This window comes from Naumovozyma castellii, chromosome 8 (assembly GCF_000237345.1).
Source record: "Naumovozyma castellii chromosome 8, complete genome".
NCBI classification, from domain to species: domain Eukaryota; kingdom Fungi; phylum Ascomycota; class Saccharomycetes; order Saccharomycetales; family Saccharomycetaceae; genus Naumovozyma; species Naumovozyma castellii.
In genome coordinates this window covers 78,324-105,353 of record NC_016498.1, presented here as the reverse complement: position 1 = coordinate 105,353, position 27,030 = coordinate 78,324, and the positions used below count along the sequence as shown (strand labels likewise).

At 38.9% G+C, this 27,030-nt stretch overlaps 18 protein-coding genes across 18 annotated transcripts; 10 read left to right on the top strand and 8 right to left on the bottom strand.

The window, feature by feature from the left end:
• Window positions 1-124: 124 nt before the first annotated feature.
• BUD4 (Bud4p) lies at window positions 125-3,556 on the top strand (the record flags this gene model as incomplete). Its single annotated transcript, XM_003677673.1, has 1 exon — window positions 125-3,556. The coding sequence occupies one exon, from the start codon at window positions 125-127 to the stop codon at window positions 3,554-3,556; it is 3,432 nt and encodes a 1,143-aa protein (XP_003677721.1).
• A 166-nt stretch (window positions 3,557-3,722) lies between these two features.
• On the bottom strand, window positions 3,723-4,751 carry FIP1 (cleavage polyadenylation factor subunit FIP1; the record flags this gene model as incomplete). The annotated part of the gene is made up of 1 exon (XM_003677672.1): window positions 3,723-4,751. One exon carries the CDS (start codon window positions 4,749-4,751, stop codon window positions 3,723-3,725), a length of 1,029 nt encoding a protein of 342 aa, XP_003677720.1.
• A 240-nt stretch (window positions 4,752-4,991) lies between these two features.
• IME1 (transcription factor IME1) lies at window positions 4,992-5,789 on the bottom strand (the record flags this gene model as incomplete). Its single annotated transcript, XM_003677671.1, has 1 exon — window positions 4,992-5,789. One exon carries the CDS (start codon window positions 5,787-5,789, stop codon window positions 4,992-4,994), a length of 798 nt encoding a protein of 265 aa, XP_003677719.1.
• Window positions 5,790-6,599: 810 nt separating this feature from the next.
• On the top strand, window positions 6,600-6,878 carry RPL43B (60S ribosomal protein eL43; the record flags this gene model as incomplete). Its single annotated transcript, XM_003677670.1, has 1 exon — window positions 6,600-6,878. The coding sequence occupies one exon, from the start codon at window positions 6,600-6,602 to the stop codon at window positions 6,876-6,878; it is 279 nt and encodes a 92-aa protein (XP_003677718.1).
• A 474-nt stretch (window positions 6,879-7,352) lies between these two features.
• On the top strand, window positions 7,353-8,357 carry SFC1 (Sfc1p; the record flags this gene model as incomplete). Its single annotated transcript, XM_003677669.1, has 1 exon — window positions 7,353-8,357. The coding sequence occupies one exon, from the start codon at window positions 7,353-7,355 to the stop codon at window positions 8,355-8,357; it is 1,005 nt and encodes a 334-aa protein (XP_003677717.1).
• Window positions 8,358-8,479: 122 nt separating this feature from the next.
• Window positions 8,480-9,334, top strand: NCAS0H00560 (aldo-keto reductase superfamily protein; the record flags this gene model as incomplete). Its single annotated transcript, XM_003677668.1, has 1 exon — window positions 8,480-9,334. The coding sequence occupies one exon, from the start codon at window positions 8,480-8,482 to the stop codon at window positions 9,332-9,334; it is 855 nt and encodes a 284-aa protein (XP_003677716.1).
• A 146-nt stretch (window positions 9,335-9,480) lies between these two features.
• JJJ3 (Jjj3p) lies at window positions 9,481-10,005 on the top strand (the record flags this gene model as incomplete). Its single annotated transcript, XM_003677667.1, has 1 exon — window positions 9,481-10,005. The coding sequence occupies one exon, from the start codon at window positions 9,481-9,483 to the stop codon at window positions 10,003-10,005; it is 525 nt and encodes a 174-aa protein (XP_003677715.1).
• A 99-nt stretch (window positions 10,006-10,104) lies between these two features.
• Window positions 10,105-12,249, bottom strand: NCAS0H00540 (uncharacterized protein; the record flags this gene model as incomplete). The annotated part of the gene is made up of 1 exon (XM_003677666.1): window positions 10,105-12,249. The coding sequence occupies one exon, from the start codon at window positions 12,247-12,249 to the stop codon at window positions 10,105-10,107; it is 2,145 nt and encodes a 714-aa protein (XP_003677714.1).
• Window positions 12,250-14,549: 2,300 nt separating this feature from the next.
• YUH1 (ubiquitin-specific protease YUH1) lies at window positions 14,550-15,266 on the top strand (the record flags this gene model as incomplete). The annotated part of the gene is made up of 1 exon (XM_003677665.1): window positions 14,550-15,266. One exon carries the CDS (start codon window positions 14,550-14,552, stop codon window positions 15,264-15,266), a length of 717 nt encoding a protein of 238 aa, XP_003677713.1.
• A 52-nt stretch (window positions 15,267-15,318) lies between these two features.
• On the bottom strand, window positions 15,319-16,200 carry AIM25 (Aim25p; the record flags this gene model as incomplete). The annotated part of the gene is made up of 1 exon (XM_003677664.1): window positions 15,319-16,200. The coding sequence occupies one exon, from the start codon at window positions 16,198-16,200 to the stop codon at window positions 15,319-15,321; it is 882 nt and encodes a 293-aa protein (XP_003677712.1).
• Window positions 16,201-16,346: 146 nt separating this feature from the next.
• RSM26 (mitochondrial 37S ribosomal protein mS42) lies at window positions 16,347-17,159 on the top strand (the record flags this gene model as incomplete). The annotated part of the gene is made up of 1 exon (XM_003677663.1): window positions 16,347-17,159. The coding sequence occupies one exon, from the start codon at window positions 16,347-16,349 to the stop codon at window positions 17,157-17,159; it is 813 nt and encodes a 270-aa protein (XP_003677711.1).
• A 50-nt stretch (window positions 17,160-17,209) lies between these two features.
• Window positions 17,210-17,749, bottom strand: VPS25 (ESCRT-II subunit protein VPS25; the record flags this gene model as incomplete). Its single annotated transcript, XM_003677662.1, has 1 exon — window positions 17,210-17,749. One exon carries the CDS (start codon window positions 17,747-17,749, stop codon window positions 17,210-17,212), a length of 540 nt encoding a protein of 179 aa, XP_003677710.1.
• Window positions 17,750-17,924: 175 nt separating this feature from the next.
• Window positions 17,925-18,389, bottom strand: SOD1 (superoxide dismutase SOD1; the record flags this gene model as incomplete). The annotated part of the gene is made up of 1 exon (XM_003677661.1): window positions 17,925-18,389. One exon carries the CDS (start codon window positions 18,387-18,389, stop codon window positions 17,925-17,927), a length of 465 nt encoding a protein of 154 aa, XP_003677709.1.
• Window positions 18,390-20,194: 1,805 nt separating this feature from the next.
• NCAS0H00470 (uncharacterized protein) lies at window positions 20,195-21,247 on the top strand (the record flags this gene model as incomplete). The annotated part of the gene is made up of 1 exon (XM_003677660.1): window positions 20,195-21,247. The coding sequence occupies one exon, from the start codon at window positions 20,195-20,197 to the stop codon at window positions 21,245-21,247; it is 1,053 nt and encodes a 350-aa protein (XP_003677708.1).
• An 878-nt stretch (window positions 21,248-22,125) lies between these two features.
• RSM7 (mitochondrial 37S ribosomal protein uS7m) lies at window positions 22,126-22,902 on the top strand (the record flags this gene model as incomplete). Its single annotated transcript, XM_003677659.1, has 1 exon — window positions 22,126-22,902. The coding sequence occupies one exon, from the start codon at window positions 22,126-22,128 to the stop codon at window positions 22,900-22,902; it is 777 nt and encodes a 258-aa protein (XP_003677707.1).
• Window positions 22,903-23,010: 108 nt separating this feature from the next.
• NNF1 (MIND complex subunit NNF1) lies at window positions 23,011-23,637 on the bottom strand (the record flags this gene model as incomplete). Its single annotated transcript, XM_003677658.1, has 1 exon — window positions 23,011-23,637. The coding sequence occupies one exon, from the start codon at window positions 23,635-23,637 to the stop codon at window positions 23,011-23,013; it is 627 nt and encodes a 208-aa protein (XP_003677706.1).
• Window positions 23,638-23,859: 222 nt separating this feature from the next.
• PXP2 (Pxp2p) lies at window positions 23,860-24,735 on the top strand (the record flags this gene model as incomplete). Its single annotated transcript, XM_003677657.1, has 1 exon — window positions 23,860-24,735. One exon carries the CDS (start codon window positions 23,860-23,862, stop codon window positions 24,733-24,735), a length of 876 nt encoding a protein of 291 aa, XP_003677705.1.
• A 126-nt stretch (window positions 24,736-24,861) lies between these two features.
• On the bottom strand, window positions 24,862-26,817 carry YMR1 (phosphatidylinositol-3-phosphatase YMR1; the record flags this gene model as incomplete). Its single annotated transcript, XM_003677656.1, has 1 exon — window positions 24,862-26,817. The coding sequence occupies one exon, from the start codon at window positions 26,815-26,817 to the stop codon at window positions 24,862-24,864; it is 1,956 nt and encodes a 651-aa protein (XP_003677704.1).
• Between the last annotated feature and the right edge of the window lie 213 nt (window positions 26,818-27,030).

The following is a 27,030-nucleotide window of genomic DNA, read 5'->3' as shown; positions in this document are numbered from 1 at the left end:
AATTGAAAATTTCAATAAATGTCAACAATTATATGGGAACATGGAGTAGCCTCTTCAACCTCATCCAGCAAAATAATAGAACACTACCACTATAGCTCAATAATCCGGGTTAGCTTATTTTGAAATGACTGAGGAATTGGACGCAGACATCACAGTCAATGCACTGCTGAAAGAAATTGATCACGAAATGCAGGTAACAAAGGAATATAATAAACATTCAAGCTCTACACCTGAGGAGACTCTTAGTATACTATTCGAGGAAAGTTTAGAGGAAATTGAATGTGCGAATGCATCTTTGGACAATTCTGAAAAAGTCGAGCTTGGTTCTCCTGTAAAATTGCAAAAACAACCCACAGTAAAATCATTTACCAGTTTAAGAAGTCCAGGTAAATTCAAAGAAATGGTTAACGACGCATATGAATTGGAAAGCCCATATCCAGACTCTAACGTCTCGCCTTCTAAAGATGTGGTATTTAGTTTGAAGGGCACCAAGCCGTTGTTATCCTACTCCGCTTCCACTGATAAAATGTACACGGTTAAAATAAATCCCTTGGCTGAAGATATGGAAAACGATGATTCCCCCCTCGAATTGACGCAAACTTCTCCACAAGTTCGCCATTCTCCTTCCAAAATACCTATAACAAATATTATATCCATTAACAAGTTTACAGAACAATTGAAGGTGGAGGCTTCATTTTCTCATTCTGAGCAAGAGGATAACGATACTGAGAATGACACAAGTAACGAAAATTTATTAAAGACCATAAGGTATGAAACAGAAAGAGACGCATCTTCTGGAAGTTTTGAAGAACCACAGCATCTCCATCTTCTTGAATCTATAGAGAAATCATTTGAAAATGATGGTGTCCTTATGAGAAACAAATTAAATCAGACTATTTTGAACACTACATTTAATGAACCAGCTCCAACGTCACCAAATCCAAGCGTATCACCATCTTTATCGGCCATGGTTGACGATCTTGACATATCAAGCAATTTGTCCAGATTCCCAATGGATACGGAACCAAAGAACTTCAGTTCAGCTTTCAAACTACATGAGGATAATGTGTTACAATTGATTCCGGCATCGACATATTCCCAAGATACGAGTGTTGACGATGTTGAATATAATAGTGGACCTGAATTTACAAATGATTTGGTCCATACAGTAAGTATCGAATCTACTTCTAATGAAAATGAAGAGGAGCTACTTGAACAGGCATATTATGAAGAAAAAAAATGTAATCAACAAGGCAATCCATTACTTGAAGAAAATGATTGCAAGAAAAAAGAGCAAGCACAGCCTGAAGATGTAACCCAAACAATTGATCTTCAACCCATCGTCACACCAATGGTTACTCCCAAGTTACCAGAATTACCAAAAATGGAAAGTATGTTTCAAGAGGATCCTTTTGCAGATCCAGATACTTCAGGTGACTCATCCTTACCACCATTCCCTTATAACCATAGGGAAAATGCGGCAAGGATGCAACAACCAAGATCATATTTGAATATATGGCATAACCAAGAATCTATAACAAGCTCCATAGTATCTACATCTTCTCCCACAATTAGTTACGCATCCAACTTTTCACATGACTCAGAACTTACAAATCCAACTACAGTGGCTAGCATAAGTCTACAAACCCTCTCTATGCCAAGCATGAGTAAATTCAAATTTAAACCCAAATTGCATACAAGACCAAGAGTCATTTTGGATCCTATGAGGCGAAATACGATTAAATCGAAAAAGATTCAAGATAATGTAATTCATTCCAGAGATTTGAAATCGGAAAGTTACAAAGAAGATACTAATAATGATGCCATTGACTTATCAAATGTTGGAGAATTTGGGAACTTTTTAAATTTTTTTGATAGTGAGCTTCAAGAAAACTTGGTGTCAAATGATATAAACAACAGTAACATTGAACGAGATTATATTAAGTTTAAAGTCTGGGATGACGAAATTTATGAAAATGGACATCTCATGGATTTGGACATAAATAAATCAATGTCGAGGGACATTATTGAAGATTTGTTAGAACGCAATAATGACGAGCCAGATTTACATTCTGAAAACAATGAAACGATGGAACTGGGTTTAGGTATTTTAAGAACCCCAAATAAACATGTTTCAATTAACAATGCGCAAAGTATTCATGGTTATGAGCCTAGTATAAGCGATACCGAATCAGTTATTACCAGTTTACTGATTGAGAATCTTGAACCGAAAGTGTCAACTCCAAATTTGAATGCACCAGCAAAAAGAGATTCGCACATTAGCAGCCCATTCAAAGTGTTACCGAAAAAGGTCAAGAAGGAAGAAGAAGCCAAAAAAGAAGAATCACTTTTGAGTGTACAAGAAGCACCTGTTCAAAATGTTCCTATCAAGAAAGTAGCATTTGCAAACGTTGCTGAAAAATCTTCAGACAAGAAAGTTACTAACATGGATCGAGGTGTTTTGTATATCAAAGTGAAGCAAATAGCTGATTTAAAACTTCAAGCAATTAGCCATCATAAAGCGACATATTGCATTGAATTTGATAATGGTAAAAATGTCACTAGGACGGAATGGGAGAAATTTCCATCCGGAGGTGTTTTGAAGATTGACAAAGAATTTGAAGTGCCCATCAAAGCAGAGTCAGATGATGGATTTTTGCAAAAGATTGAGATTATTTTGAAATGCCGTTATATTAAGCCTGAGAATGAATTAGTGGAAATTAAGGAGAGAGTTCCCATTGCAAAGATGTTTCCATTTGGGAAAGTAAAATATGTTACTCAAACAAGATTCATTCAAAGACCTTCCAAAATTGATAATTGGGAGTATCTTTTTGCGGAAGATGGATCCTTTGGTAGGACCTCATTTACAATAGACGACAATTTTTTGAACCAATATCAATTTATTGAAAATTCGAACCAATTTGACTTGACAAATAAATGGGCTAGAATACCGAGTGCAACCAATGCTAGCAAGACAAGTGTTATGAAGGGTATGTACGAATTACCAAGAAGATCACCTTTCAAAGTGGCTAATATTGAAATATCATTCTGTTATTTGAAAAGAGAGTCTGAGCTGGAAAGATTTCCCAAGAGTTTGAAGTATGCTCATACTATTCTTGATAATTATAAAGCCCAACAAGATATTCACATGGAAGGCTTCTTATTCCAAGACGGTGGTGATTTGAATGGGATGATTCAAAAGAGGTATTTCAAATTGAACGGGAATGAATTGATTGGATATCATGAAATTAGCAATGAACCCAAGATTTCCATTAATCTTTTGAAAGTGAGCAAGATAGTTGGACAAGAAGATATGCTTAACGATGTGAGTGTAAACAATGAGAAAAGAATCATGTCCAACTTTGTATTAATGGGTGAATGTTTCCAATTGGTATTCGATAATGACGAAGTGATAACTTTTGATGTTGAAGGTTCTAAGGAAGTGAGAGATGAATGGTATCAAAAAATCAATAGAGTTATTGATTTGAATTCTTTTCATCAACCTTGGGTGAAGAAATTTACTGAAACCATGAAAATAAATAACATTGATTTTTGAAATTGGTGCTAGGATATATATATGTATCGAGGTGCAAAACTAAGTAGGTTTTCTTTTTATCGCGTAGAAACCTGGACAATTAATGAATAATTTAAAATATTTAACTAATACTTTTTTATATATTCATATATATTAAATGATATGGAGTACAAGACATGATGCTTACCTATTTCTTGTTTGGCAACATTGGTATTGAGTTTGGACTTTGGTTTGGATTTGGATTTGAATTTTGGTTTGGATTTAGATTTGGTTGCTGTGCCATGAATGGTGGTGGTGGAAACCCGAATCCTCCAAACATACCAAATGGGGCAGGTGGGAAACCTGCAGGTAGCATTGGAGGAGCTGCATTATTGGGTTTATTTTGGTTGTTCATCATATTATTCGGTATGCTTTGATAATTCATATTCATATTCATTTGGGGTTGATTTGTGTTTGGCATTGGAGAAGCCATGCTTGGTATATTCTGGTTTGTTTGATTTTGTTTAGGTTGAGGGTCCAATCTACCTTGCTGTTGCAATGTCATCAACCCCATCAATATCCTTCTTGGGTTATAATCAGCTCTCAATTTTTCTTGCCTATTTAGATATTCCGTCCATGTGTATTCATTGAACCCATAATTAAAATAATCAGATAAATTAGCTCCCGGTTGTCTCCAAGGTTTCTCTCTTAACACTTCTGGGTCGATATTTGTTATGGATTCACCTTCAAACAATCCATCTTTATCCAAATCGATGGACCCCAACATTGTATTATTATTCTTCAATGAATCGGAGGTCAACGTGGCAGTTTCATCATTATTTATAGAGTAACCATTAGTTGCCGTTGTTGTTTCCTTTGTCATGGGCGTTTGAGTCTCATCATCTTTTGCGAGTTCATCCGTAGCCACACTAATTGCATTAACAACGGGTTGTATGGTACTGACGGGTGTCGTACTTGATGCCACGAGGGTGCTATTTGAATCCAACCTATGAATATCCGGCCCCGTTGAAAGAATAAATTCTACGTCGGATTCATCGTCTGATTCCGAATCATATTCGTCTGATTCTATGGTCGCTGTGGGCTGTTGCGGTGTGTCTACTTTTCTTCGTTTGGTTTGCTCGTCAATTGTATCTAGACTTCTCTTATTTGAGGATGGTGCCTCTTCTGTATCGGAACCGTATAGAAATTTGTCATCTTCGTCTTCACTGGAGCTCATTATTAATTTGGAGGGGGGGTATTGTGCTTGGTGAATCGTCCGTACTGTTCTTGCAAGTACGTATTAGCAGGTTGATATATTTTCTTTCGCCTTTTTTTCCTGAATTGGTTTCGGACGGTCTGGAAGGAAAAGTGTCCGAAGTGAAATTATTGTATTAATTAATATATTTATTAGAGTATATTGTTATATAAAGAACAATAATGGGTGAGCGATACATAGCATGGTGTCAGAGGGGGTGTATTAATGGTAAGTCTTGCTGAACTTGAACGATATCTCCTGGAACCTAACTTTATCGAAATATTCCTGTTCCAAGGAGAGTTGCAATTGACATTTATTTGGATCTGGATTGCAATAAAGATAATTGGTTGTGGGTTTCGTGGTATACCTTGCTAATTTCATATGTAGTTGTTTCAAGAATTCGAATTCCTGGGTGTTTTCCACGAAGGGACAAAATTCCCATTTATTCGCATCCAAGGATGCATTCTGATAGCAGTCATTCCAACTGGGGATATGTTTGTAATTATAGTATTGCAAGAGTTCCTCCTCGGGGAAGATGTAATTGTTGTAGGTATCGTATTTGAGGTTAAGAGTAGGGTCGTCCTGCTCCTTCGTGTTGTTGTTCTCGTAGAAAGGTTCTTCGAATTCGAAATCCAGCAGGTCAGAAAAGATGGAATTTAAAGAACCGGATCTTGATTTATTGTTATTGTTTGTTGTGTTTTCAGCGTCTGTTTCTTGTTGTAACAAATTATTGGCCTCTTGTTCCAGGATGGGGACGATATTATTGTCAGTGCCCGATTTCCAATTGAATAGATGTATTGGTTGTGTATGGATGAGGAAGTCTCTATACCGTTGTGAGTTCAACGATGAAGATAGAGAAAGTATGTCGTCGTCGTCGTCGCTGTCTACGGGCACATCAGCTTCTGAAAAGTTCGCGACGTGCAATGCCTGAGGTGGTGGATAAGAGACTGTTATTGGGCCATTTGAGACGGTGGAGGCCAAGGATTCTTCGGAAGGTTGAAAGTTGTATGCTAGTGCCATGAGTGTTGCTGGTATTGTTACCCAAGAGATATATGTACATAAACAGGCAAGAAGGAAGGGGACGAACCTCAAGTTGAATTGGGGCTCATTTATATAAGCTGAAGGGGGGGGAGCAAGTAATAACTGTTGGACATCCACTCCACTTGTTGTTGGGTGAAATGCAATGAAAAGAATTTATAAGTGAGTGACTGAGCGCAGATCAATAGCAATTAAAAACCAAGTGTCATTGCCCAACGTGAGCTTGGTATTTGAAAAGGAAGGATCCCTTGTCTGGCAGATATTAATAGAACCGATATTGGAGAAAGAATTTGCGCTTGTGTCATTATCTCCTCATGAGGGTGAGTTTCCGCATTGACGTTTAAAGTTTGTATTGTGAATCTTGATTGGGTGACTCGCGGGTCCTTGCCTGCGCACGTGCCTGCAGAACGCACCGTTTCGGGAAAAGCGGCTGTGCATTGTGCATACGACTGTGGCGTTCGGACCAATCACAGCAAAGAAGGAGCCGCCTACGTGGGTCTAGGCGGCTATATACTTAGTATACGGATGGATGACTCCAATTTTGGGACGTTAGGGGACAACAGTCTCCCCGATATATTTTGGTTTGTCTTTGTTTCTACTGTGGAAGAGCGGTTACCCGGGTTAGAATGTCGCTACAGCTATCAATGCTCTTCTTATTTTATCGCCCGTAAAGTTAGGACATGGTTACCCGGCCTATTTCATTAGATTTTTTTTCTGCTTCTGACAAATGCATCGTGAAAAATATTTCACGCTAACATTACATTATCATAGCATATACAGACACAACCAACCATGGCTAAGAGAACTAAGAAGGTCGGTATTACTGGTAAGTACGGTGTGCGTTACGGTTCCTCGCTAAGAAGACAGGTCAAGAAGTTGGAAGTGCAACAACACGCCAGATACGATTGCTCCTTCTGTGGTAAGAAGGCCGTGAAGAGAGGCGCTGCTGGTATTTGGACCTGTGGCTCCTGTAAGAAGTGTGTTGCCGGCGGTGCTTACACCGTGTCCACTGCCGCCGCCGCCACTGTGAGATCCACCATCAGAAGATTGAGAGAGATGGTGGAAGCCTAATCGAGATGTATAGTCGTATGTACGTATAACACCGTCAACTGATATGAAATATCGCGAGACATCGCGGCCCACGGCGCTTTAGGGGAGCTTGTCCGCAGGTCGGACAAGCGGCTGTCGACGTTCCGAACGTCCGCCGAATGAGCGAAGAGCGTTTTTGCTTTGCTTTGCTCTGCTTTCAGCGTCACAAAATAAAACAAACCTCTTAGTCACTTCGTTACCGAAACACCGAATGAACAATCAACATCTGCCAAGATGCCTCTATGCCGGGTTTCTTACCTCACCGTATATTAAGCGTTTACTTGATAGATACATACATTGCAACTCTTCGAGACCCAATCATCGCTTTGTCACGCTTATCCCTCTCTGATCCGACTATATAAACAACACTTCATCTGCACTTCCGTCTCTCATCATCGTCTCGTTCACTCATCCATTTACAATAACTAAATATCTATACTCTCAACCAAGCAAGCAATGCCGCAAAAGAATCCAAATGACAAGAAATCTAGCCCTCTCATAAACTTGGTAGCTGGTGGTACCGCAGGCCTATTCGAAGCACTATGTTGTCACCCGCTGGACACCATCAAAGTGAGAATGCAGATCGCCAAGAGAACAGAGGGTATGAGACCTCATGGGTTCATCACCACGGGGAGAAACATCTACTCTCATGAGGGGTTCTTGGCACTTTATAAAGGTTTGGGAGCAGTCGTCATCGGGATCATCCCCAAAATGGCTATTAGATTCTCCTCTTATGAATTCTATAGAAATGCCTTGACTGATAAGGAGACAAGAACTATTACTACGGGGAACACTTTCTTGGCTGGGGTCGGCGCTGGTATTACTGAAGCTGTGTTGGTCGTTAATCCAATGGAGGTTGTCAAGATACGGTTACAAGCTCAACATTTAAATGATTTGATTCCACAACCAGCTGGTGTCAGTGCTGCCGGAACCGCTGCCACTGTAACTAAACCAAAATATGCAAATGCAATTCATGCAGCATACACAATCGTTAAGGAAGAAGGTGCAGGCGCCCTTTATAGAGGTGTGTCATTGACCGCTGCAAGACAAGCTACTAATCAAGGTGCCAATTTCACCGTATACTCCTATTTGAAAGATTATTTGCAAAAATATCATAATAGAGAATCTTTACCTTCATGGGAAACTTCTTGTATTGGGTTGATATCAGGTGCCATTGGTCCATTTTCAAATGCACCCTTGGATACCATTAAGACAAGATTACAAAAGGATAAATCCATTTCATCAAACTCCGCATGGAAGAAAATTTACATTATTGGTACTCAATTAATCAAGGAAGAAGGTTTTAGAGCTCTTTACAAAGGTATTACTCCAAGAGTCATGAGAGTTGCACCTGGTCAAGCCGTGACATTCACAGTTTACGAATTTGTAAGGAAACATTTAGAAACTTTGAATTTCTTCGGTGGTTCAGGCCCCTCGGCGAAACCTAAAACTTTGAAATAAAACGACCAAACCATCTCTCTCCCCTTTAAATATTCTTTTCACTCACTATAGCACATTTTTTTATATAGTATATATAATATGTATGTATCATCATCATCATTCTCATAATCTTCCCTCTTAATATGACTAGCGTACCCAAATATTACACTTTTAACAATGGGAATCAAATTCCTTCAATTGCCCTAGGAACATACGATATCCCACAATCAATCACTGCCAAAATAGTTTACGAAGCTCTAAAGGCAGGTTATAGACATTTCGACACAGCTGTCCTCTACGGGAACGAGCATCAAGTCGGAGAAGGAATCCTACAATGGATCCAAGAAGATCCACAACAAAACAAGAGATCTGATGTCTTTTACACTACAAAATTATGGAACTCACAAAACGGGTACCATCAAGCACAAACCGCCATCAAAGAGTGTCTTGCCAAAGTTCACGGTTTGCAATACATCGACATGTTACTGATTCATTCCCCACTTGAAGGCCGCACGAAAAGGTTAGAGACATGGAGAGCCATGCAGGAGGCTGTGGAGTCTGGGTTGGTGAAGAACATTGGCGTCTCCAATTATGGGAGGCAACATGTGGAGGAATTATTGCAATGGGAACGGTTGACCATTAAACCCGTCGTGAATCAGATAGAGATCTCGCCCTGGGTTATGAGATCCGAATTGGCTGATTATTGTAAGTCGGTAGGGCTGGTTGTCGAGGCGTTTGCTCCCTTGACTCATGGGTACAAGTTGCATGATGCGGACCTTGTACGGGTCAGTAAGGAAGTGGGGAGGTCCACGGTGCAGGTGTTGATTAGATGGTCTTTACAACATGGATATTTGCCATTGCCCAAGACCAAGACAGTTAAGAGACTGGAAGAGAATTTGGAAGCTTACAATTTCCAATTGACCACAGAGCAAATGCAACTGATCGATCATCCTGATGCTTATGAACCTACTGATTGGGAATGCACAGATGCTCCATAGTTATACGTGATTTACTTTTATATATTTATGTCTTTCTAACAATGTTTGTTTTTGTTTTTTTTTTGACAGATGCGATGCGATAATTTTTCAGTGAAATTAACGTTAATAAGCACTCTTGCTACCTAGTTTAAACAGTCCGACAAGAAATGACTGCAACAACAACGAATAATAGACTTAACCATTATGACATTCTAAGTGTACCGTCAGATGCATCCCAACAGGACATTAAAAGAGCATACAAGGAACGATTGCTTAATATACATCCAGATAAATCATCATCCTCAGCTGACTCCCCACCTCCAACAATATCACATGTCACAGTGAATCAAATTCAAGAAGCATACAGAATCCTATCAAAACCGGAATCAAGGACGAAATACGATATGGAACTATTAGAAACTTTCAAGAAATTAGGGTACACTAATAATGGTGATGGATTAGACGCTTACTCACTAGACAATTTTGAATTTGATGAAGATCATTTAAGTTATCACATGGCATGTCCTCGTTGTAAGACACATAAGGGGTTCGATTTTACGGAGGATACTCTGGAAGAATATGGACAAGAAAGGCCCGATGGTGAAGGTTTCCAAGTTCTGGCTCAATGTAATTCATGTAGTCTGTGGTTAAAAGTGAATTTTGATGTAGCAGATGATTATTCTGACGAGTAACTACTATTCATGTCATCATTAATTATTGTTGGAACGTATATAAGATTCACATATGTATGTAATAAAACAGTCTTAAATAAATTTATCGTAAAAATTAAATCATCTATTCTTTCTCGCCTCTCTTTGCTTTTCAGCATCTACTAAATCAATGAATGCCTTCGCCATAGATTTATGATCAGTCATTAAACTAACATGACCCATATCACTTACAATTTTACTCACTACAGGGAACCCTCTTTGTTCAGGTAATAACCATTTATAATGTACAACACCATCACCTGGTCCATAATAGAAATCACCATAGTGTGCATGTTTAATATCATCAAGTCCCCTAACTTTACAACCACGTACCGTAGGTACTTTATTACCATATACCATAGTTAATGGTGGATAATCCTTCGTAGGATCATATTCTAAACTTTCCAAGAATTTTTTCGTTCTTTGTAAAGTTCTTGTTAAATAATCCACGCATTCAGGGTATGATGTCTTAAATTCATCCTCATCAATAACTTCAGTAGGTGGATTAAATTCTTGAGTACCTGTAAGCTTACTCACGATGGGTACATTCCCAAGAACAAATCTAGTAGTATCATTTATAGTAGCCAGTATTAAATTCCCTGATTTTTCTGTTTGGTTGACAATAACATTTTTCTTCCTTGCCTCAATCAACTTCAATCTCTTTTCACTTACCAAGGGTGAAAGCCCCAAATGAATCCAAACTTTAGGATCAAAGAAGTCAAGATCATATCGTTTTAATGATTTGGCATCAACAAAACACCTACCATCCAGAGGCAAGAAATAAAAACTACTTCTCATAAAGAAATTTGCTTCTTTGCTCAACATTGCCTTATTCCATAGTACTTCATCACCAAATCTAATAGGACCTAGAATATTGGAACACTCACTTGGTGCTGCCACATATATGACACCTCTAACTAAAGAAGTATAGTCTTGCAAAACCTTATGTGCAACTAGACCACCCATGGAATGGGCAATTAAATAGACACCTTTCTTCACGGGTTGTGCATCATACAATTTTTGTACTTTTTCCTTCAATTGTTCTGCCACAATATCTAGTGATATTCTCCAGTCATAGCCGAATTCTTCCACATTAACATTGGGGTTGGCTCTTAATCGTTTGATCAATCTCTTTGCAACGTCAACTGGTCCAACGTGTGTAAGCATTCCATCGGGGACAATTGTATCGGTTACGTGAGCCTCATCTTCGTCGTTGGGTCCAATGGTTAAATCATAATTTATCATGTTAAAACCTGCCTTAATGGGGATCCAAATTCTCTTATGGGTCTTAGCGTCTCTCAGGATGGAACCTCTATATCCACCTAATATGACGACATCACCTTCCAACTCGGTCCATATGGAGTTCAATCTTGCAAGGGAATAGCCATCCTCTGTTTTCGCCTTAGTCTCATCCAAGGTCATCAACTTGATGGAATCCTTAATACCATCTAGTGAAAAAGTTTCCTTGATGGCTCTAGATCTGGAATTATCAATACCGTTTTCATTTTGATACAATTCCAACTCTTCCAACGAGGAAATGGATCCATTCTTCTTTAATTTCTCTTTAATTTCCTTCTTTGGATTGGAAGCCCCCAAGGGGATCATATTTTTCAACAACGTTAATGGTGCATTAGGTAGTGTATTAGTATTCCCAAAGGGCAAAGAAAATGAAAAAATCTTGTGATTGGAATCGTATTGGTTCTCATCTGTGTACTCTGCCAAGTCCTGTGTATCTCTATCATTGGCCCTATCTAACTTGATAAAATGTTTTTGCCCCTGTTTTAAAGACCCCTGTTGCTGCTCTTGCTGTTGTTGTGCCCTGTTCCTAGTATGTGAGAACAAATTATTCCTTTTTAAGTGTGTATCAGAGGCAGTTCGTTTCAAGGAACCTGTTTGTTTGGAATTAACCACTTTGGACCCCCCAATTATATCGTTAGCATCCATCGTATTAAAATTATGCAATGTCTCCACTCCCGAGTACACAAAGGAACTCGATTCTGAGGCATCTGATTCAATGGAATCCTGCGGTGTCTGACGTCCATGTGGACTCGTCAATGTCAGGGTTGATAGAGATGTGTAGGAATGTTGTCTTGATGCTATACGGGAGTCTATTTGATGGCGTATGGATGCCGGCTTGAGTGCGGGACCATGAGAGTTTGTGGGACTCTTTGGTGTTCTCTCCTGGTGGTGCTGTTTCTGCAGTAGTTGTTGCTCCTTAGAGGGCATGGTTCGGTAGTGTGGTGTATGAACTATGTGTTGTTTTGTCGAGGTGTGTTCAGGGTCCTGCAGTCATTTAAACTCAACAGAAGTATTTCAGTTTCCTTGTATTGTTCTCGCGACATAGAAAGGGGTTGAAAATGTGAAGTGAAAAATTTGAATTCATAAGGTTAAGCAAAAAATGAACCTGCCATTTTTTCAAGCACTAATGAGTATTCATGCTTTTTCTTAATTATTACAAAGTAAAGCTGAGCTGAGGTATTCTTATCTTTGAGTTAATTGGGTTCATTCAACAAAATTGGTGGTCCCTGAGACAGCGGACTTTAGAATATACGCAAATAATATTTATGAAAACCTATAAGAGACCTTAAATTTGGCATAATAGTTTTCAAACCACTTATGTGACAACAGATCTTATTGCCACGATCTGAACCGAATTATTTCTCAGTCTTCAAGAAATGACTGATATTACTGTATACTATATATACATATATATACATATTGTATTATGGAAAACCCAATTTGAGTTATGCAAAATTTTCAACTTTTTAAAACGAACCTTCGTCTGTAAACTCTTAGGCAGAAAGATATATGTTAATGATTTTGCTTTGCATGGACATGTACTAGAGAGGCAAAATCTGGCAATGGCTTGTATTATTTAAAAAGATACAGCCATTTACTAGGTCGTCTGGGTTTTATTGCAAATGAAGATATCCCTTCAGTTTGGTTTAAGACAAATCGGAAAATGGTTAAAGCATTCAACTCATTGAAGAAAAGATACGGTTTTAAAGGAAGTTAAAACCTTAAGAACCTTTAATCAATTGAAGAAATTACAACCATAAACATATCTCCATATAGCTTAAGAGTTAATTAGCAACCGTAGGTACCCATCTTCAATATCGGCCACTCTTCTCTCTCGAAGTCTGATTCCCAGATGTTGTTTTCCATTGTCGACAGTGTCAGCTTAAAAGTCCGACAACGCGAGAAATGATCGAAGCGAAAATTGCAATTATTACTTGTATATAGCCCATCAGACAGAAAGAAGAGTTCATGTTCGATCGGGAGGTAATACGAGAAACGTCAACTTGATACAAATAAATTCCCAGCTGTGACTGAGTAAGGGATAAATTTAAGACCTCTAAATAATCTTCATATAAATGAGCAAACTTCAGGGAATAACACAATTGACGAGTAAGAAAAGCATCCATTCATTTCAACTAATATATTTCGAGTAAGCCATAACACATGATTTAACCTCAATCGTAGAATTTATACTAAGTAACATCAACTCTAGCTTTATTCTAAAATAAGAGGAGAACCCTGTAAACGGTATACCAATAATATTGCAACCAAAACTTACATTAAAGAGGTATTCAATACCAATATGTTTCCTCTTATATCAGTGCTGTTTAGGAAAACCATAGATGTCTAATTTAAAGGCTCTTTTAATTTTTGCAAGCTAGCATTCATGCTGTTGGGTTTTGCCAATATATGCGTTTGGCCTGCACTGTAGAACATTTGATCATGATCCAACAGTTTGCTGTATATGTAAGCTTCCTCATGGTTAGGACGATTAATTTCTTTTGAGGTTAAATTTCGAATAATATACGTCCTTGTGTAAAATAACTCACACACACAAAATCCATTGAATTATATAGGAATATATCTAACAACTTTTCTCTATTCTCCTTGTTCTTCTCTTAAGAGACATAAACATTAGCAACTATTCGATACGCACTCCTTTTGCCTAAAGCTGGTGTCTGGTGGTCCGAGGAATATTTTTTTGATGATTTTCTTCATTCTTATCTTATGGAGCAATAGTAGAGTTGTCTGCTTCAATCATTTTTTATGGTTTACAATAGTTCCTCTTGTCTTTTTCAAAACTCTCAACTACAAAGTTGTACAATTACTCAATAGCATCCATTATTTGGGATGATGCAGTCCTAAAGCTGCTTTCCATAACAATATTTGTTCTGGCTGCATAACATAATGTAATATATACCTCTAAAGATACAATAAATCTACTATCTTTTGTATCATATGTACATTATTTAATCCAAAGTGTAATGGAATTGTTCTTGATTGAGGATATTCTACTCAAGTTAGGTTTGTTATGAACCATAGTTGTTCTATACTGCCTAAATTGTATAACTGTTTTGACAGATTTCGCAACGTCGGAGTTATCCCTCTCTTTTAAAGAAATTCTCCTGTGGAAATTTATTGGCATAAAAGAGAAGAGCAGCACATTGCTAAACAGGGCACAAATACAAGGAAAGGTAGAGAAAGCTTTGTAACTTGACTTTTAAAAAATGAGTGACAACAAGACAAGAGCAGTAGTACCCCTGGAGTCCAATCCAGAAGTGTTCACGGAGTTTGCCCACAAGCTGGGATTGCAATCAGGGTTTGCTTTCCATGACATATATTCACTAACAGACGCAGATCTTTTAGAGTTTTTGCCCCGTCCAGTAAAGGCAATTATCTTATTGTTTCCCTTGAATGAGTTCTTTGAGACTCACAAGCCTCAATCTCCCAATCGTGGGGTCCAAAAGGGGGGCGCAGACAATACCATTTGGTTCAAGCAAAATATTAAGAATGCATGTGGATTATATGCTATATTACACTCTCTTTCCAATAACAAAAGTTTGCTGGAGGATGATTCCACGCTATCGAAGTTTTTGCAAACATATGATAAGAAGAATGTGGATGCCACGGATGAATTCATCTATAATGTGAGCGAGACCTTTTCTGATAATTTTGAAGCAGGTCAAACGTCTGCTCCAGACCCTAACGATGATGTAAATTTACATTTTATCACGTTTGTTGCCGATCCTGAGAGTAAAGATGTTTATGAATTGGATGGTAGAAATGAAAATGGTCCGATCTTTATTGGAAAATTGGATGAAAGTGTAGATAATGGAGATTTAATTGGACAGAAAGATTTGATTGCCAGAGTACAATGGTATATGAACAATGCATCTGAAGCTGATAAATTAAATTTTTCGTTACTGGGGTTATCCTGGAATTAGATTTCTATCTATGGTTTATTTATACATTTAACGCTATATAAATTTCTTAAAATTATTCATAATCTCCACCAAATGAAATTAGTCCACCGCTTGTTCTGGAATGTCTTGAGAAGTAATCAAAATCGATGGAAACTGCATTGGCCAGCAAGACTGCTCTTTGATCAAAATTTAGTACTTCCTTGCTCATACTTTCTGGTGGGTAAACACCTTGGAAACTTTGTTGGGAATCAAATCTGACAATGTACACACCTGTATCTGTAAATAATTCACGTCCCAATCCAACCCAATTTCTATCCACACTGGCTAACACTTTCCCCTTAGCATCCAAGACGGGGAAATCAAAGGATAGGAATGGTGCATCAATTTCACCAAATTGATCCAATTCGTTACTCTTTGCATTATTTAATTTTTCAAACAATTCATACCTTCTCCTCCAGAGATGCCAATTTTGTACAGATTCACCAACCAATACTTCGTCTTCATCCATACTTGTCTCTGCCTCCGGACTGGGCAACAAAGCCTTTATATGAGAATTAATCCATGAGAAGGGTCTTCTAATGGTTAACACTTTCCTATTCCAATTATCAAACACATCCACCACGAAGGGTCGATGTAATTTATAAAATTGTCTCATTATAGATTTCCAAATGGAAAGATCTCGTTCCATCATGTATCCGAGTCTATTACCCATGACATCCAAGACGACATACTTGTTCGCTTGCTCGTACCCAAGAAAAACATTCATCATTTCTATTTGTCTCTCGATGATCAAAGTGGGTTCATTAAGGAAACTTGTGCTCACGTCATGGTGCGGTTGAATGATGGTGTTTCGTGAGAGGGATGATTGAGGTAAGATGTCTATTATTCGGGGGGTGCCCGTGGGACGTCTTTTAAATGCTCTCGTGGAGAGGAGTCTGCTAAATATTCGCTGCATTTTTGGTGTTGTGTGTGTGTGTGTGTGTGTGTGTTTATCGATGGATCTTGATTATTAGTGAAATTTTATATCGCGTTTTATTGTATCGTTAAGTAGTCAACTACACGTCTAAGTAAATAGGGCAGAGAGAAGCAAAATACGCAAAGATGAGAGGAGGAATCAAGATATGTCGATATGCTAGAGGGGTTAGATCCTTGCATACAGTTCCTAAATTAACGAATGTGAGTCGTCTGTCCAAAGAAGGTATACCGAGGATACTTAGTGGGAAGGGGTTTGATATTGCCTGGAATCAATATCAATTGTCGATGGTTAATAGGTTGAACTTGGCTGTGGCTGGGACGGCATTGGAATCGATGTTTCCCTTCCATATCCTGTTGAAGACGGCTAGAGATAGACATCAGGCACACATATTTAATTTGGCATCAGGTTTGCATAATAACCATCTGTTCATGGAGAATATTATCCCGGGGGCCACAACGGAGGGTCCCTCATCGTTATTCTTGGAGAAAGTGAGGGAGTCATTTGATGGGAAGAGTTGGGATGTTGTTAAGGAAGAGATGTTGGAACAAAGTTTGACTGGTTGTTTGGGTCAAGGATGGTTATTTCTTGTAGAAAGAGAGGATAAACGATTGGAGAGCATGATTTGTCATAATAATGGGACACCGTATTATTTTGGTCGTAATCAAATGCTTGATTTGAATTCTAGTGTTACTCTGGCTGAATTTACTCATTGGGAAGATATGAAAAGTGTAATTCGTGATTCCAGCAAGGGTAAATTGAAAGAAAAGAATGTCGTTAAGGATTGGACCATCCCGTTGATTTGTATTAATTTGGGTGACGTTGCATATTTGAATGATTATGGGATATTGAAGAGGAGAGAGTATGTGAAGAATTGTTTGGATAATTTGAATTGGTCTGTGATCAATAATCGGTTATATTCGTCGACGAGTTCGTTATGATACGTACGTATTTTGTATAAACTTGTAAATAAAGAAGTAGTACAAACATGTTATATTACTTTGATAGCGATGGGGGCGCCATCTTCATCCTTGAGCATAGTGGCTCTATTCCTCTTACAAAGTGGTTTCAAAGCCAATATGAGCAAAGGTTCGGGCATTTGATGGAATTCCCAATTTATCGTCTCATCCCCCTGGGACAATTCATAAATGGTGACCACTTGATTCAATTTATTGGAATCTTCGAACCATTGAAGGATCAAAGAGGCCCAAGAGTCGATGTTTTGCCACAGTATGAAATAATTGTTGTTGTTATCGTTATTGACAATAGCCTTGGATTGTTTGATCATGAGAGCCCATATTTCGTCGATAAACATTGGTGAAACGGATCTTTGTATGGATTCATTATGGAATATGTTAAATTTGGGATCCGCGGTGGATGTTCCCGTCTTGGCCATGGTCCAACATTTATTTTCTCTAGCGTACTGCAAGATTAGATCGATCCATGCGTTGAGTTGTTGGTTTCTTATAATGGAGTTTGGTTGTCTTGTGTATAAGGGTGGGAATGAGTATATGGGCGGTAGCGGTTGCATCCTTGGTTGTTTATTTTGTTTGTTTGTCTGTGTTTAGCAATAGTTTTGTTGTAGTGAAAAATTTCGTTTAAAAAATATGTATATTTATTTTATTTATTACATAAAACGTCATATCGCATATTGGGCAGTGGGACCCTTACAATCTCGAAGATGAGAGGGTCTTTGCGTTAGATAGTCAATGAGTAACACCAATGACACCACAGGCGACTCTCCCGCCTGCGTTCCCCGTCTTGAAAGATTCTTCATTCCCACCTTTCCCCAAATCATCTTGCCCGGCATGAACCACGACGGATCTTCCAATGACGGAAGTTGGGCCCAACAATTTAATTAAAGAATCCTTGATGGTTCCCTTAGCGACCCCCTGAGCATCGGTAGGAATATTACCCATGTCCCCTACATGTCTGACCTTGTCAGTGGGGGCCCCATGAGTCTGAGCGAATGGGTTGAAATGAGGACCTGCAGAGACACAGCCATTGGAGACATCACCGAATTCATGAATATGGAACCCACGGAGGGCGTTTGGGTCGTTCCCTGTGATTTCGTAGGTTATGATGGTGTCGTCCTTCTCTGTTGGTTGTTCGAAGGTGACTATGCCTGAAATGCCGACTGTTCCTCTTAGTACTGCTACTGCTTTAACCATTGTGAATTGCTGTTTGGTTGGTTGGTTGATTGATTGAGGGTGGGAGGCAAGAACAAAAGAAGATAGATGGCGTATATATATATATATGGATATAACGTTCTAAGATAAGGGGTGGCGGACTGCGGGTAACGGAGTAATACAAATCCATTTGTCAGCGCTTCGTGGCCAGCTATAAAGAGTCGAAATGAAATGTCAGTTTGTATTAATGTAATGTAATGTTATATGATGGAGTATGTAGTGAATATTAATGGTGTAATGCGATGCAGGGTGAGTTGTTTGTTACACGGTTTCTTGGTTCTTGTCCTTGTTGTTGTCTAGGAACAGCAAGGCGTACTTCTGCTCGAAGATGGAAGAAGGTTCGTGTTGCTGCTGAATGCAGTCCTGCACGGATTCCTGGTTGAAGGATCGTGGGATGGAGTCCTCCTCCTGGGATGGAGCAGACCCGTATGAGTAGTTTGCCGTGGCAGAGTACAACAGATCAGCACTGTTGCTATTTTGCTGCTGCTGCTGCTGCTGCTGCTGCTTATGTAAGAGGGTCATTCTGTCTATGTCGTCGAGGATATCGTCGAGCATGTTAGCGTGGCCCACCATTCGTCTCAGGTCGTAGCCTGAACGTTGGCCCGTGTGGGCACAGGCCGCCAGTTTGGCCCTTACCCTCTCCGCCAGAGCGGTGTGTCTCTGGAGGGTTGCCGTGTAGACGTTGTGTTTGTTGTTGTGGTTGTTGTTTTGCGAGAGCATGATGCGTTGCTGTGGTGGTGTTCTGAGTGTAGCGAGTGTTCGTCCAGTAAGCATGTTTATATAATGTGGCATGGGTACCAACACAGCAAGTTTAACGCCGAATTCGAATTCGCATTCGAAATCGTTCTGCATTGTCGGAGAGAAAAAGAGGAGGAAACCGAAGCCCGCACTTTTCGGGCTCCTTCCTTCCCTTCTTGGACGCGCGTTACGTAAGCGGGGAATGCACAGTCACCGTCCGCCTTGCGGGCCTTTCTGTGGCGAGACTCCCGGGGCCCCCTTCAGCGCAGCGCGGTGATGTCACCGCTTGCCCCTTCGAACGGCTGAGCCAGCTCCAATTTAGCAGGGAAAAGCCCGGCCAACACAGCGCCGGCGTTATTCCGTCGGCGTTATTTGCCAGAACGAAAATTAACCGCTCAAGTCCACGTAACGTTACATACGCATCACATTCCCATAATGTAATGTACATGTAAGGACTGCCATGGGAATAACGAGAAATCGGAACGGATCTACAAATCCGTGTGTGTGTTGCGTTGTACGGCAAGATCGCCCTTCGCCCTTCGTCTCAGTGATCTATCTTGGTTGATATAGATGAAAATAGCTCACCGACGATATCTCCCTCGACGAATACATCTTGGAAGCTCCTTTTTTATATGGGAATGATGTATCTTTCCGGAATGATCACCTACCACGACCATTTCATAGCTTCATATCACACGCTTGGACAGACACAGTGGTATTGCATATGTAAATAAAAAATAAAGATCCACTAAAGCCCTCGTAAGAAGTTGCTTTAAGCGAGCTGCAACGCTTAAGATATTAGCTGGCATGTAGTCGGAAGAACGTTAAAAGATGGTAAATTATATACAGTCTTGGCATACAACCTCAAATGGCACTTATCTATGCACATTTGATAAAAAGAAAGCTCGCGACCATTATACATTACAAAACGGTTTACTATACTATTCTGCTAAGATCCCGTTTGACAACAAGTACCATTCGACAAACTCTACTTCATCTTCACTAGCTGGTCACCCCGGTTCTTTTCGTACCTATCAAAACCTCCTCCAATGACTATTACTGGCCCAACATGGTTAGCATCGTGGCGGAATACGCTAAGACGTGCCCTCAATGCCAACATAAAAAACACTCCAGGTTATTGCCTCGCCTCCATCGGCATCGATTTTGTTAGCGGTATGAAGAAAGTACATCACTATGATTCGGTATTCGTGGTAACGGACCGACTCATCAAAATGGCAAAGTTCATACCAACAAAGAAAACTTTGGATGCAAGCGAATGCGCGGATCTACTAATCAACCACATCATTTGTAACCATGGCATTCCGGAGGAAATAGTTTCTGACCGTGATAAGTTGTTTACAGGCAAAATATGGGACCGTCTCAGACAAAGACTTCGAATCCAACTCAAATTCACCACCTCATACAACCCAGCGTCCAATGGCCAAACGGAGAGGACCAACGACACCATGCGAAAAATTATTGCTAGTTACACTAACGACCACGCCGACGACTTACCAATGTACTGTGCAGTGGCCGCATTTGCTTACAATAACATGTACCAGGGTAGCATTAAGACCACTCCATTTTTCGCTAACTACGGCTTCCACCCACGGTTACCAGGCTTTACAAACAGAATCCTCCAACACCACAACAACAACGAAGAGGAACACACAGACAGCACACTCCAATCGGACCTTGATTACCACCTACAAGCGTTACAGAACATCATGATATCCATCCAAACCAACATGGCAGATGCCCAAGATCGTCAATCTATCGACTTTAACAAGCACCATCGCCCTGTTGATATTAAGGTGGGAGATCGAGTTCTCATACACAAAGATGCGTACAACAACCAGACGTACACGAAGTTCCATCACCTCAGGACAAATAAACGTACCGTCTCAATCGTCGAATCAACACATTCCACGTTCGACGTCTCAAGTTGCTCTACGAAAGAGTCAATGCCCCTAATGTGCCTCCAGAATCTTACCAACACAAGTTACATCTCATCGAGTCTGTTGTTCGTACCTTTGCAAACCGCACCTGTGAAGTTCGCTGTTCTAATGCCAAAATTTGGGACACCAGTATTTTGCCCATAGCTACCATTTTTAACTCAGACTACCATCACTTACTCAACCGTTTTTACGACGCACGTAACCAGCAGATTATAATCTCGTCCTCTTAAGCTGGCGACCAGCTTCTACAAAACGGGGTAAAGTGGAAGATAACCGAAGTAGCAGTGATGACGATAATTAGAATTAAGAATGCTAATTTCCCAATTCAATGATCAGCAGATTCCATTAATGTTTTCTAAAGTTCCGAGCATACACGTCTATGTTCCAGTTACCATTAAGCTCGATTAGTGTTCCCTAATCAAGTCGTACAGGAATTTAGAGTGTTCTGCTATCACCGAGAGTCATGACCTCTGGAACGGTGTTATAGATTTAGACGATTAATCGAATTAGCAACAAAAAAAATTTAATTGGAAAAATTTGGGTGTCCTATTTTATCCTATGGTATTTTGAACTGGATTATTTGTATCCTTCAACTTGAAACCCACAGGATAACATTTGGTATTGACGTAGTTACTGGAACCATGATAATGAGGCCTGCCGTTAACATCTTGATAATGTTGAGGATCTTACGGATGATCACCCAGTTACCATATTCGTGTTCTTAACGAAACACATTAGAAATTCAACAGTGGTGTATACCCCCTCCCTCCCCTCCAGGATGTTCCCAAGAACCATCCTGTGAGAGTCCTTCCAGACTTTAGCAGGAGGTTTGTATCGTCTTCCTCCTGTTCTTGTTTGTCTTTTGGAGAAAGAAGTTATTTCTGTTTCAAATTTTTCACCGATAACGAACCCGAGCGACATTTTGCCAACTGAATTAAAATATATAACCGGTACACTACATACGAACATATAGAGCCATTTATAATAGAGAAAACTACATCCCAATATTTTACACATAAACTATGCTCAACATAGCAAGAACATCTCTCACTAAACGAGCCTTGTCTCGTCTTCCCTTACCAGCAGTAACGCTCACAAAATCTGCCTCCCCTTGTCTAATAAGGTTTCAAGGCACTATAATACCACAACAACCCTCGTCGGAACCTCTAACAGATGAACAAGTAGATGAATGGCTCACGGCAATTCACGATTTGAAAGAACAATTCCAACAACAGGGGTTCGACCCAGAGACATCATTGGCTTCTCCAGGCCAACCAAGAGTCAATTTTGCTCACGAACAACAAAAGCAGGCTACTTTCAAACCCACAGAGGAACAAATCCTTCAATGGGAAACTTTAAAAGACGTTCCAATTCCAGCTAAGTTTGACCCGATTTTGAAACATGTCACTAATATGATTATGAGGGACGGTAAGAGGGAAAAGGCGGAAAGAATCCTGTCCAGAGCCCTATATTTGGTCCACTGTCAGACACGATCAGATCCAATCAAGATATTAAAGGACAATTTGGACCAACTGTCACCATTGATGATTACTAAGACTTTCAAGACAGGTGTTGCCAAAGCTTCCATGATTCCTGTGCCTTTGAATGAAAGACAAAGACATAGAATCGCTTGGAAATGGATAACGGAAGGTGCTAATCAAAGAGTCTCCAAAGATTTTGCAGTTAGATTGGGGGAAGAATTAATAGCTATATCGAAGGGACAAAGTTCCGCATTTGATAAAAGAGATCAAATTCATAAGACTGCCATTGCTCATAGAGCATATATTAAATTAAAGTGATGAGGAGGGTAAAGAAACTAAGGATTCCTGTAAAAAAAAATTCGTCTAATCCTATCTATATATATTTGTGTAAATATCCTTCAAGCATTTCATATTTTTGGCCTTTTTCTAGCTCTCTTGTAGCTCCACTAGCATATCATTTAAACCTTGAACTAACGTTGCATCAGGAGTTTGATTGGCTGGTTTCCCTAAATGTTCATCATAGAGGACCCTTATTTCATCATATTCTTTTCCAATTGAATTTTGGAGATCAGTTAACTCATTTGCTAAGTTATTATTTATATCATTCAGCCTTGCCAGTCGCTCATTCAAATCCTTGGTAGCTTGTTTCCTTTGACTGAACAAATTACAATTTATAAGCTGTTCAGGAGTGAGATCATCTATATTTATATTCAGTTCATCATTCACATTGACTTCGTTCTTCCCCTTCTCATGGTTTAATTCATTTAATCTTTCCTGAGATTCCAAGATCAAATCATCCAGTTCATCCAGTTTTGCTTTGACATTTCGTTCTTTAACAATTTCTTCAAACTCTCTTTTACAAAGTTCTTTCCAAAACTCAATAACTTGTGTTTGACAATTCATTAGATTGGTAGCACCTTCTTGGTGGCTTGCATATTCCGGGAAGCATGAACTTATCTTATCCCATTTACTTAAGTTGGAGATGGATTGATTTAAGGCTTTATTGAACACTTGATTTAGACGGATGTACCGTATCTTTTGTGCCTTCGTCATAACGAATGTGAGTGAGGATCTCTTGTTCTTGTTTCTGTTTATATAGTCTCTTCATCTTCTTGAACATTCACATGTTCGTGTTGTTTACAATTTTGCCCTATGGAAATCGTCATTTGAAAATTTCCAAGAATCAGTCATCGTTCATTTACAATAAGAAAACATATTTTTCCAGGATACTACCACTATTGCTAACTAGAGGAACCCAGAGCTACATTGTAGACGATGAACAGTATATTAAATGCGCAAAGACTTTTGCAATTGTACCAGTTCCACCCGAAATTAAAAGATATATGGTACTTAGTCGCAGCTGCATCGTTTAGTGTCTGTAACGAACCACAAGAAATCCCAAAATTGTATCATTATGCACTAGCTCTAAGTAACCAGAATGCTCAGAAATATAGAGTTACTTTGGCTCATAAGACTATGGATCTAATATATACCAACAATGAGCAAGAACAAAGATCCAAATTAATAAATGAAATATATTCCAACCCTACAGCATTACAAAAGACTTTAACTGAGAAGTTCAGAGACACTTTATTAAAATCGGGACCCCTAGCTGGATTACCAAAAGCCATTAATGGGCTAAGTAATCTAAAAGAGGTGACGCCGACTGTCTTATTACCGAGGACGCCGATGATTGACCCATGGGAAGCTGCCATGGGAAGGGAAGAACCATGTCCTGCAACGATGAGAGAATCTATAAATTCCTATGAGGATAGAAGTTTGATTATTCAACGAGGACTGAGACATTGGAATTCCATTTATAATAAAGTCTCCACTAGAGTGGTAAATAATCTTAATTCATCATACCCTGATCTTTGGTATTATACGTTGGTTCATGTGTATGGACCCCTGTTGTCCTTCACTGGAGCATTGACTGCACAGGAGACAAGTTTGGTTGTCATAGCTTCTTTGGTACCGCAAGACGTTAATCCACAGTTGAGAGGTCATTTGAAAGGTGCGTTGAACATTGGTTGCGATTTTGAAACTATCGAAGCTGTTAGGCGATTATCTATCTTAGTTTCACAATGGAGTGGAGTACAATGGAAGGATGGTATCGTTCAGTTAACTTTAAAGAAAAAGCAATCCGTTTGAACAAAGCCCAAATAAATAAGCACTAATATTATCAAATTACTCTATACATTAATTAATTAATCAACTAATTAGTATCAATTAACATTCTATAATTATTGTTCTCCCGTCCCTCATATAATTTTTTTTTCATTTCTTACTGAATAAATCGATTCCAAATGATTGTATCTTTAATCCAATGTTTTTAACTGAATCCTTTACCGTTATTGTATCATCTTGTAAGAAAGTAGTCGCTGTAGTGGATTTATTCAAGTCTTGATTCATGGATTCATTCATCTCTTCATCACTTCTACCATACAACTGCCACCACCATTTGATCTTTTGCAAGTCAGGTAAGATCCAATCTTCAATGCACTCATCTTCCTCGTTCTCCTTCTTATAAATAGGATTTGTAAATTCCATCCGACGTGATAAAAAATAATCCCAAACAGGTCGTGTCTTTTCCTTGATATGATAATCGTTTCTTTCCTTTTCATTATTACAAAGAAATGTTCCATATTGACATGCATACAAATGATAAACAAGTCTTCGTAGGAACCGTTCATTGAATTCAAACCGGGTAGGATTTTGCAATAATAGCTGGTATACACAATCCAAAAATTGTTGGAAAACGGGAGAGACAAACTTTAAATTCTTATTGTTATTCTTAGAAATTCCAACATTAAAGGTATTCTTCAAAAAATCTGAATTTAAAATGTTAAAATCATCAATCGTAGTGGAAGTATCATTAGTTTCTAGATCGTCAATGTCATTATATAGATACTTTGACCTTTGTTTCAATTTCCTCTTTTCTATTATTCCAATAGTATTATCATGGAAGATCTTTTCAGAACTCAAATGACCACATCTTTCTAAAAATTTATGACCCATAGAAACCCAATCCTTTTCAATTAATACCATAAAACCTTCCATGGTTCTAAAGTATGGATCTAGACAAATTTCAATCAATGAACATACCTGAGCAGTTCTATCCCATCCATCGGAGCAATGAATAAGGATATTCGATTTGTTGAATAACATTGATTTTGTCAATTTATCGGTACACGATAATAATAGTTTGATTACTTGTAGCCATTTAGATGATTTCATCAATTGTACGGTGTCAATGGATAAATCTAAATCACCTTCCACTAGAACACTATCAATAAATTGGTTCATTATATCAGACATGACGTGAATGTTATCAATGCCAAGGAACATTCTCTTTGTAGATCCATTAAAATTATAATTATCCATATTTTCAGTACCACCACCAAGAGCCACTTGACCGATTGCATTAGCCATTGGTCTTGCATCCACAATTAGATTTTTCTTGCCCGAAGTGCTACTACATTTGAATATCTCCGAGATTAACCGTTCATCCTGTATGGATCTTTGCTTTGTGATTCCGGGCATTGGTTGAGCAGACCTGGTTAAACTGGTTCCTGTTCCCTTATAATAGTATGTTAGGATTGATATTCTATTTTGAGATCTATAATTCCCTGCATGAGTCAAAATGGCATCTGAAATTGTCATCGGCACAATTAACTTATCAGGGTATGTGGGTGCAAATTTGTAATCTTTGTTGATATTGGATATTCTCCAAGGTCCCTCATCATGTAGGTTCAAACCTTGTCTTTTAAATTCCCTTGATATGGAATATATCCCCCAATTATCATGCTCCCTTTCACTGATCGTAGGTGAGTAAATAAATGCGTACAATTGTGTTATATCATCTAATGAATTGAGTCTTAATAATGAATCAAAAACAGCCGTAGCATCATCGAAATTAATGAAATCGAGAGATATTATCGTGTAATCTTTAGAGATAATCTTTATATTAATTAAAGAACATAAATCTCTACGTGAATACCATTTCTGTACGATATTGTTATCTTGTAATGATTTCATCTCTGAATGAAGTAAAGGGCTCCCCTTATTCATGAATACGCCATTAATTAATGGGTAAGCAAGCCAAAACTCTCTCGGAAGGTACTTGGAGGAGAATATTAGATGATGTGTAGTTAAATGCAACGTACCAATAACTGAGACACCTCTCTTGTGTAAGATCACGTTCTCCACTTTTGTCACTTTGATATATTCCATTTATTTATCTATATTTATATTTTTTTATCCTGGTTTGTTTTATTTATGTTTGAAATGGTCTGCCTGCTCGTTATATTGACGCCATCAATGTCAGTGATCCCTGATAGTTTGCTTGAATGAATGTGTAATGGATTGTGATGTCTGAGTTACAAGTAAAGATCAAATTTAGCAAACCTCGATTCGGACAATATCTTCCGCAACCGGACAACGACA